Source organism: Schistocerca serialis, chromosome 2 (genome assembly GCF_023864345.2).
Source record: "Schistocerca serialis cubense isolate TAMUIC-IGC-003099 chromosome 2, iqSchSeri2.2, whole genome shotgun sequence".
Lineage (NCBI taxonomy): Eukaryota > Metazoa > Arthropoda > Insecta > Orthoptera > Acrididae > Schistocerca > Schistocerca serialis.
The window spans coordinates 580,301,236-580,311,933 of NC_064639.1; the positions used below are offsets into that span (position 1 = coordinate 580,301,236).

At 39.8% G+C, this 10,698-nt stretch overlaps 1 protein-coding gene across 3 annotated transcripts in view; it reads left to right on the forward strand.

Moving 5' to 3' along the window:
• LOC126457595 (RCC1 and BTB domain-containing protein 1-like) overlaps window positions 1-6,790 on the forward strand; it is a 196,652-nt gene extending 189,862 nt beyond the window's left edge. Inside the window, exon 13 of one of the 3 annotated variants that reach the window (XR_007585494.1) lies at window positions 6,299-6,434. Coding sequence is in view for 2 of the 3 variants with exons in the window: in XM_050094034.1 (XP_049949991.1) it covers window positions 6,299-6,439 (141 nt within the window). In the remaining variant the exon portion in view is untranslated. Of the gene's footprint in view, window positions 1-6,298 lie in introns of all 3 variants that reach the window. The other 2 variants (XM_050094036.1, XM_050094034.1) reach the window with 2 other exon arrangements.
• The last annotated feature ends 3,908 nt before the right edge of the window (window positions 6,791-10,698 follow it).

Below are 10,698 nucleotides of genomic sequence, written 5' to 3' on the forward strand. Positions count from 1 at the left end.
GTGTGTGGCGGAGGGTACCTTGAGTACCTCTATCGGTTCTCCCTTCTATTCCAGTCTCATATTGTTTGTGGAAAGAAGGATTGTCGGTATGCCTCTGTGTGGACTCTAATCTCTCTGATTTTATCCTCATGGTCTCTTCGTGAGATATACGTAGGAGGGAGCAATTTACTGCGTGACTCCTCGGTGAAGGTATGTTCTCGAAACTTCAACAAAAGCCCGTACCGAGCTACTGAGTGTCTCTCCTGCAGAGTCTTCCACTGGAGTTTATCTATCATCTCTGTAACGCTTTTGCGATTACTAAATGATCCTGTAACGAAGCGCGCTGCTCTCCGTTGGATCTTCTCTATCTCTTCTATCAACCCTATTTGGTATGGATTCCACACTGCTGAGCAGTATTCAAGCAGTGGGTGAACAAGTGTACTGTAACCTACTTCCTTTGTTTTCGGATTGCATTTCCTTAGGATTCTTCCAATGAATCTGTCTGGCATCTGCTTTACCGATGATCAACTTTATATGATCATTCCATTTTAAATCACTTCTAATGCGTACTCCCAGATAATTTATGGAATTAACTGCTTCCAGTTGCTGACCTGCTATATTGTAGCTAAATGATAAGGGATCTTTCTTTCTATGTATTCGCAGCACATTACATTTGTCTACATTGAGATTCAGTTGCCATTCCCTGCACCATGCGTCAATTCGCTGCAGATCCTCCTGCATTTCAGTACAATTTTCCATTGTTACAACCTCTCGATATACCACAGCATCATCCGCAAAAAGCCTCAGTGAACTTCCAATGTTATCCACAAGGTCATTTATGTCTATTGTGAACAGCAACGGTCCTACGACACTCCCCTGTGGCACACCTGCAATCACTCTTACTTCGGAAGACTTCTCTCCATTGAGAACGATGTGCTGCGTTCTGTTATCTAGGAACTCGTCAATCCAATCACACAATTGGTCTGATAGTCCATATGCTCTTACTTTGTTCATTAAACGACTGTGGGGAACTGTATCGAATACCTTGCAGAAGTCAAGAAACCCATGCTGATTCCTACAGAGTAGATTTCTAGTCTCCAGAAAAGTTATTATACTCGAACATAATACATGTTCCAAAATTCTACAACTGATCGACATTAGAGATACAGGTCTATAGTTCTGCACATCTGTTTGACGTCCCTTCTTGAAAACGGGGATGACCTGTGCCATTTTCCAATCCTTTGGAACGCTACGGTTTTCTAGAGACTTACGGTACACCGCTGCAAGAAGGGGGGCAAGTTCCGTCGCATACTCTGTGTAAAATCGAACTGGTATCCCATCAGGTCCAGCAGCCTTTCCTCTTTTGAGCGATTTTAATTGTTTCTCTATCCCTCTGTCGTCTATTTCGATATCTACCATTTTGTCATCTGTGCGACAGTCTAGAGAAGGAACTACTGTGCAGTCTTCCTCTGTGAAACAGCTTTGGAAAAAGACATTTAGTATTTCGGCCTTTAGTCTGTCATCCTCTGTTTCAGTACCATTTTGGTCACAGAGTGTCTGGACATTTTGTTTTGACCCACCTACCGCTTTGACATAAGACCAAAATTTCTTAGGATTTTCTGCCAAGTCAGTACATAGAACTTTACATTCGAATTCATTGAACGCCTCTCGCATAGCCCTCCTGACACTACATTTCGATTCGCGTAATTTTTGTTTGTCTGCAAGGCTTTGGCTATGTTTATGTTTGCTGTGAAGTTCCCTTTGCTTCCGCAGCAGTTTTCTAACTCGGTTGTTGTACCACGGTGGCTCTTTTCCATCTCTTACGATCTTACTTGGCACGTACTCATCTAACGCATTATGTACGATGGTTTTGAACTTTGTCCACTCATCCTCAACACTATCTGTACTTGAGACAAAACTTTTGTGTTGAGCCAACAGGTACTCTGAAATCTGCTTTTTGTCACTTTTTCTAAACAGAAAAATCTTCCTACCCTTTTTAATATTCCTATTTACGGCTGAAATCATCGATGCCGTAACCGCTTTATGATCGCTGATTCCCTGTTCTGCGTTAACTTTTTCAAATAGTTCGGGTCTGTTTGTCACCAGAAGGTCTAATATGTTATCGCCACGAGTCGGTTCTCTGTTTAACTGCTCAAGATAGTTTTCAGATAAAGCACTTAAAAAAATTTCACTGGATTCTTTGTCCCTGCCACCCGTTACGAACGTTTGAGTCTCCCAGTCTATATCCGGCAAATTAAAATCTCCACCCAGAACTATAACATGGTGGGGAAATCTACTCGAAATATTTTCCAAATTATCCTTCAGTGCTCAGCCACAACAGCTGCTGAGCCAGGGGGCCTATAGAGACATCCAATTACCATGTCTGAGCCTACTTTAACCGTGACCTTCACCCAAATCATTTCACATTTTGGATCTCCGTCAATTTCCTTCGATACTATTGCACTTCTTATCGCTATAAACACGCCTCCCCCTTCACTGTCCAGCCTGTCTCTGCGGTATACATTCCAATCTGAGTTTAGGATTTCATTACTGTTTACGTCTGGTTTCAGCCAACTTTCTGTCCCTAGTACTATATGGGCGTTGTGACCGTTTATTAATGAGAGCAGTTCTGGGACCTTTCTGTAGACGCTCCTGCAGTTTACTATTAGCACATTAATATTGTTATTCCCTGTTGCATTTTGCCTACTCCTACCTTGCCGCGTCTCAGGAGGCGTCTTGTCGGGCCTCGGGAGGGAAGTATCTAACCTGCTAGTCATGAATTCCTTGCTGAACTTAGTCATATTGCTGCTTGGTTGTCTTCCTTCTGGTTCCAAGTCATGTGGGTACCTCAGAAAATGAACTGGCCAACTATTTAGCTATAGGAGTGATTACTCGTGTCCATTTGCTGTGCCTCTTCCCAGATGTGGATTTGCAGGTGCGAATATGACCTCTACTTATATGGAGATAGAATGACATTTGGTTGGCTACTGCCCTCTCTAATAAACTCTGCACTGTCAAGGAAACGACTGCTGTCTGGCACACTTCCTTCTATTCCACCTGGAAGGAATCTACTTTGGTCATAGAAGGCTAACCCATAGTTTTATTTTACATAACGAGCCACCCCCACATTGTAGTTGTGTAGTCTTATGGAAAGTAGCTTATATCCTGATGGAATGACCCTTCTATTGGCCCTCCATGACCTTCCAAATTTTTTGCCTCAGACACTGGCAGATGATTCACAGATGGTTGAGCAGGTTGGTACAAGGATTTAGGCTACCTTGGGGCGGGGTCATGTTGGCTGCAATTGGGGCACCTCCTGCTGCATGCTAGGTCTGGAAGCCCTGGACCATACCTCGTTGACTGCTGAGTCTTTCTTCACTGTCTTACCCTGTTTTAATTGTTTCTAGATGTGGTTTGTCTCTCATTCTACTGCACTCATTTTGCTATTTTAGAGGTAGCTCTCAATTCAATAGTGAGCACTCTTTAATGCCTTGACTGCACTAAAGCAGGGGTGAGTGGCTGTAATAGGGGCGACTGCCATCACACAACGAACCCCAGGGATATCCATCTGCTGCCTTATCTATTTCTCTTCTCTTATTATTGATTGTCCAGCTGATATCCATTAAATTATCAGCCTTCTCACATATACTATTCTGAATCTCCCGACTTGGATACATTCTTTGCTCTGCCTTCAGCCTTTCATCAGCCTGTTGGGATCAAATGAGAGGGTTGGGACTTTTCTCACCATTGGATGTGAGCCTTGGGAGACCCATCATGTGCTCTGACCTAAATGCTGATCTTATCCATACTCTTATGTGTAAATTCTTTCTCAGCTCTGGCATCAGTATTGTCTTCAGTGCCTCAGTCATAGTGTTTCTATGTACTTTCATTGTCTGAACAAGCACTTCACAGACATCTCTAATTTTGGATGAACTACTCATGGATTGAGGTGCTGTGACCTCGCTGTTAAATCCCTTAATGCCATGTAAGTCAGTCAACCAACCAACCAGCCAACAAACCAAAATCATTAACAATTTAGTGGGGTTCTGTGAAATATCGTTATCCCTTGGCTGGAAAATTCAACAGAAACACGGCTAGCACTGCCAGCAAGCATCAGTGAAAATTTTGTCTCTAACAAAAGTTGCTCCGTCATACGATCTCCCACCCTTAGACATTTGTTGCAAAGAGTTTGAAACTCACTGTATATGTAAGACAGTGTAAGAGGTATTTCTGCAGGTTTTTTTTTTTTCTTGTCTTTTTGAAGTATTTGAGTTGATGCACAGCTACTTTACTTTCCTTGTCTGGAAGCTGATAGAAATGACTTGTATGATTGAAAACACTGAAAACACTGCATATCACCACCACCACCTTAGGATTTTCTTTATCTTGATATTATTTCACCCTATCTATTCAGTGCATTATCCTGCAATTTCCAGTGTTTTGCTTGTGTTTTGCCTTAGTCTGCCTACTGCTTGTACTTAATTGATTTCTCGATTTGTGGTTCTAGTTATCTATTTTATTTTATCATTGTATCTAGTGGCTCATCATCCTAAATTATATTCTTTCTTCTTACTGCCGTTAATTTCCTCCTGGAGTATTGCGCCATTTTTTATTGTGACTGATACTTCTGTCAGTATTTTGTTGTTATGAAACTGAGTGGAGTGGTGTAGTAGTTAAAGTAGTTCAAAAACACTAATTCACTTTCCTCTGCCTTTCATTACCAAATCTCAGCTCAGGCTTAATTGCTGTTGGCTTTGTTTTCATGAGGAAATTTAACCTAATTGAAGAGGTCAGTGGAAGAAATTGGTGGCCATCAGTTTAGTGGCGATTTGCCTGATCAAGTTATCTGCTGTACGAGTGGCACTCAACATGCAACACTTTTTTATTTTTAAACATAGGTTGGATTTATTTAGGATTCCATTATACCATGTTGTTCCCCACTCTTTTGACTACAAAACCAAATTTTTCAACAAAATCTTCATTCAGTGCGACAACCTTACTAGGAGGTCCTGTATGCTCACATGGTACCACTCTACTAGTCATTGTAGGAGCCAATGTCTTGCTGTATCATTAACCTCCCCACCATCCATGTACTGCTTTCCATGGAGGGCGTCCTTCATTGGGCCAAACAAATGGAGATCAGAAGGTGCGAGGTCCGAGTTGTAGTGTGGATGAGGAAGGACAGTCCAGTGAAGTTTTATGAACTCTTCTTGCATGCACAGATTTCTGTGGGGCCTTGTGTTCTCATAGAAGAGGAGAAATTCGTGTGCATATTTGTGGCTACGAACACATTGAAGTTGTTTCTTCCGTTTCCTAAGGGTAGCAGATGGCAGATTGGACAGGTTTGTGCAACCTTGTTGCAATGATGACAGATGCCTCACCCAAAGTGTATGAATATCTGTGATGCTCTGGTTTTCTATCAAAAGAAATCCACAAACAGCTCTCTGTTTGGGAAGCACCTCTGTTGCAGATGCCACTTTGAAGGCTGCATATAGCACCCTCACCTATGGGAATTTCGTGAAACTGTAGGAGCTGAAGCAGGAATATTCCATGATGTCACATAACAAATTCCACATTTTGTCAACCGAAGTTGTTTGGGAAAAAAATGTGTTACCTTACTTATTGAATGCCCATTGTAGTTTCAAATGCACCACATGTTGGTAACAAGTCATTCCACATACACCACTAGGAAATACTATCTGTTAACTGCTCAGTCTTATTGCGTTTATATTCTTGTCTTTCAGTTTAGCCAAATATGTAACATGCAACAACTACAATATGCTCTTGTGGGCAACCACTTTCTTCTGCTGATCTCTTCAGTATTTTTATCTACATTTTGCTGTAATGAAATATAAGATATTTACTGTTTTATTTATTTTTCTCTGTTATTCCTATTGTGTATTCCTGCTGTTACTATGGACTGCATTTCTTGTCTTTCCACCCAGTTTACTAACATTCTTGTGTACAGTTTTGTTCAGATTTCAGAATGCAAATCTTTTCTGTTTCATTGTGTAAAATCCCACTAAAAGACTTGGAAGGTTGGAAGATGTGCACATTTCTTCAGAATGTGTGCACACTGCCTCCGGAGTGTGTGCGTGCGCTACACTGCCTTTGGAAGCTGTATGCATTGTTTTCTAGTTATTGTTTGCAAAATGTGTATTCTTTGCTTTCGGAAGGTGTATTTTTTTGGATATTTATCTTCCATTTCCTTGAACCTATGTGATTGATGATGAGTTGTAGGCATTTTAATATTTATGATTATTCTTTTATTCCTTATAATTGATTTATAATTTATTGTTTGTTTTGTTTGTCATTTTAGGAACTTGAGGAGTTCTGCTTCAAGTTTTGTCTGAATCACATGACAGCTGTAGTTCAGACAGATGATTTCAGTAAACTTGAAGGTGACACCCTAAAAGATTTTATACGTAGAGCTGCTCATAATGGGGCATTTAAGTCATAGATTAATTCTTGTGTTCTCATCTTGAGCACACTCAAATATGATTACAATGCAGATTTAAATCTGTCTGAAAAAAAAAGAGACACATGAATTGTCTAGTGTTGAACTCTCCCACGCGGTAATAATTTTTTTGGGGATGGAGCAACACAACAGATTTTTACACTGGTAAATGAGTATTGTTAAATTATGAATGACCTGTGATATACACATCAGTATTCTGTGGCACGTAAAGATTTTATATGTGAGTGTAAAGCACTGGTTTCTGTATTTTTATATTCCAACATGCTGCGATCTAAGATTGTTATTAGCAAAGTGTGAAATTCTTGAAATTGTTAACTAACTTTTATTTGTAATTTAGTACTGTTGTAAATAAATCTGTTTGTACTTGTTGTTGTTCTCAATTTGGTATAAAATTTCTGTGTTTTCTCGTGAATTTGATATTCAGTATTCTAGCATATTATATGCAAAAGAAAATGTGTGACAACTAGAGCTAACTTTACATATTTGATGACTATATGAAAATATTAGTTGGTAATAGAGCAGAAATTAATCATTTGGTTATGAGAAATAATGCATCGCACACAATTTTTGAGACTTGTTACCAGAAATCATGACAGTAATAGTGAAGTAAAGTACAATATATGCTCACTATTTCTCATTCACCACCAGTTTTCATATTTTTAAAGTTTTGCTTATTTTTCTATTGCAAATGTAGAATTATATTGCTTGATATTATGTTAATACCTGTGTAAAATCTACAAGAAGATATATTAAATGCTATAATTCTTCTTGTATAAAAGGAAATGATCTGAGTGTAAGGCTTGGTTCAACGCCTGGTTTTCCTGCCAGGCAGCTTCACAGCAATGCTCATTTCACTAAAGTCATAGTTTCATTCTGGGACCATACATTGGTTTTCAGCAATGCTTTTTCCTCATTGAACATCGTAATAAAACGTATTTTGAAAACTGGCCACCTAGGATTAACAGAGCGACAGCAATGACGGGCATAACTAACAGAGTAACTGCACAGTCTTAGGTGTGAATGTGCTATAACTCCCACATTTGTGCAGGGTTCTGTTGGATTTAAGGTCAGTTTGCAAAGCTGAGGTAGGAGTGGCACAGTCATAACAGTTGTTCAAATACCTTTTATTTTACTACTGATGTCATACCACAAAGAAACTCACTCATCAAATAGCATCACAGCACTACCAAGCACATATCTATGCTTGTGTTATGATGGGGAAGGGAGGGGGGGTGAGCACCTCAGGAAGCTGAACAATAATTCACTGAGTACAAGCTAGGTGAACATGGATTTCCTGAGCTTGGGACTGGTAAACACCATCAGTCCTCTGTAACCATAAGTTCTGGACATCCTCCAGTGACTGGTGATGCAGGAACATTGTGTGTCACAGGGAATGGGAATCTTGGCTTAACCAGTTGAATTGTGAGGATGCACTGTGCACCGATGAAATGCATGGCTATTGAGCAGAATAGTTGGTGGGCCATCTTGCCACACCTCTGTTTTACAAGGCTTGCCCAGCCAAGAGGGCTCTGTAAATGACTGAGAAAATAGTAAAAGTAATGTGGAAAAGTGGTATTTAGTGTTATTAAACATGTAGCAGGTTTGCTTAAGAAATTGTCAGCTTTCCACATCCACAAAACTTCAGAGACTGGTGGGGCAACTTAAATCTGCCAAGAGGTTTTTAGCCTAGCTGCTTTACCTGCACAGATGTCCTCAATAACCGGCACCTCCTCCGATAACTGGCTGAAAAGCTGGCAGTGAAAATAAGCTACTATCAATAATGTAGTCCACACCAAAGATTGAAGTGCAAAAATTTTATACCACTTCGATGTAGTCAAAACTACTGTTTACAGCAGTTTGGGGTTCTCGTGCTTCAGTTCGGTACATGTAAATAGGTAGCTACATACTACACCTGACAATAGGTCTATACAGTCTGAATGCAGTAACCTAACACAGACAAGTCAGTTTGCTATTGTTTCAGTGTGGCAAAAACAAATTTCTTAGGATGAAGTCCAAACCATTTATAATAGGTGTTTCAGTGTTTGTTACATTGTATGTGATCATCAAAATTAACCACAAGTGCACAGCAAGACTGTTTTCATTAACCCTAGGACTCACTCTGGGGTCATAGGTGACCCCAATCATCTTTACTATGGATAAAATAATATTTCTATTTCTTGTAAAAATCCAGAATTTTATGACTTTTACCACTCAGTATTGTAGTTCTCTCACAAAAATTTTTAGAGCGCTTGACGCAACATTTAAATCAATAATTAACAAAAACTACTGTTGGGGTCAATTATGACCCCAGATAGATTATATGTAACATTCATAGAATGTATAGATTATCAACTATCAATCTCTTTCTTAGGTATTTTGAGTTGGTAACACTGAATTCAGGTGTTATTCAGGTGTTACTCAGAACTAACCTCAAACTGGAAGTTCGTTTGTACGTTTGTTGTACGTTTGTTGTACGTTTGTTGTTGCAGTGTAATTTCAGCATGGATGGAATACGTTTTGCTCCTGGCTATAGTGTAGAACAAGCTATGGAAGACTTATTTCGTAGCAGTAGTGATTCAGAAGGTAGTGACGCCGAAGATGATGGAACAGAGACACAGGTAGACCAAAGTGATGAAATTTGTTTACATGAATTAGAAGAGAATGATATTCTTGCTGAAAATGATGACAGTGGAGAAGATGAAAGTGCAGCACTGGTAAGCAGGGGTCGGGATATTGCATGGAGTACAAAAGAACCATCAATTCGTAGATTTCCAATCCGCAACATACAACGATTTTCAGCAGGTATTCCTAGTACTGTTAGTGTTAGCTCAGCTGTTGACTGTTTCAGGCAGTTTATTACTAATGAATTGCTGGATATAATAGTTCAGTTCACAAATCAACGGGAAATGAATTGAAAGTGTCTGGAAAATTCGGTGTCTGGCGTGATACAGACAGATGCGAACTTCTTTCATTTTTAGGCTTGCTGATTCTGTATGGCGTACAGAAGACTCTGAATATGGAACTCCTCTATTCCGTGCTACTATGTCGAGGAGGCGATATTAGGACATTCTGCGTTCACTTCGTTTTGACGACCGCATCACAAGACTTGAAAGGAAAGAGAGGACTGGAAATAAGGCTGAAGCTGTACAGGAAATATTTGATTTGTTTGCCGTGCAATGTCAAACATCATGTATACCTTCCAGCAACATTACTGTTGATGAACATCTTTGCGTATACAGAGGTCGGTGCAGTTTCAAGGTCTACATTCCTTCAAAGCCAGGAAAGTATGGCATCAAGATATGGTGCACAGTAGACTGTGAACATGGTTATCTGACAAATCTTCAAATGTACACTGGAAGGAGTGGTGATGTGAGAGAAGTGAATCAAGGCAAGAGAGTGGTCTTAGATTTAGTGCGTCATCTGGCTGGCAGTGGTAGGAATATTACCACTGACAATTTTTTCACGAGCTATGACCTTGGCCAAGAATTGTTGAAAATGAAGTTGACACTTGTAGGTACTCTACGTTCTACAAGAAAAGAAGTCCCAAAAGAGTTTTTGCCTTCGAAAACTGGGGAAGAATGCACTACCGGATTTGCATACAGTGGTAAAACCCTATTAGTTTCGTATGTTCCAAAAAGAAATAAGGCTGTGCTACTCCTGTCAACACAACGTCAATCATTTGAAGTGCCCAAAGAAAACAACTTGAAACGAAAACTAGAAGTAGTGTTGTATTACAACTCAACAAAATCAGGTGTTGATACGCTAGATCAAATGAGCTCTTACTATTCTGTGAAAAAGGGTACAAAACGTTGGCCATTAGCAGTATTTTATGATCTTGTCGATCTAGCTGCACTCAATGCCTACAGACTCTTCTGTGTTGCTGTTGAAAAAACAGAGAGAAGTCTTTTTCTAATGAAGTTGGCCAATGAAATGGCAAAGCCCCAAGTGGAACGTCGTTTGAGTTTACCACAAGCAAGGAACAAGGATATTATTAGCAGTATCAAACGGTGTGGATTTGATGATCTGTTAGACAATGGACATCCAGACGTAATACCCGACAATCAGAAGAGAAAGCGAGGCAGATGCTCCATTTGCCCCCGATCAAAGGACACAAAATACAGTTCAACATGCAAAAAGTGTAACAAATTTGTTTGCAAGGAACATTCTGAAATAGTTACTACTTGCAAAATATGTGCAGATGACTATGGTATGGATTCCGGTTAGAATTATGTTTCCTGTTG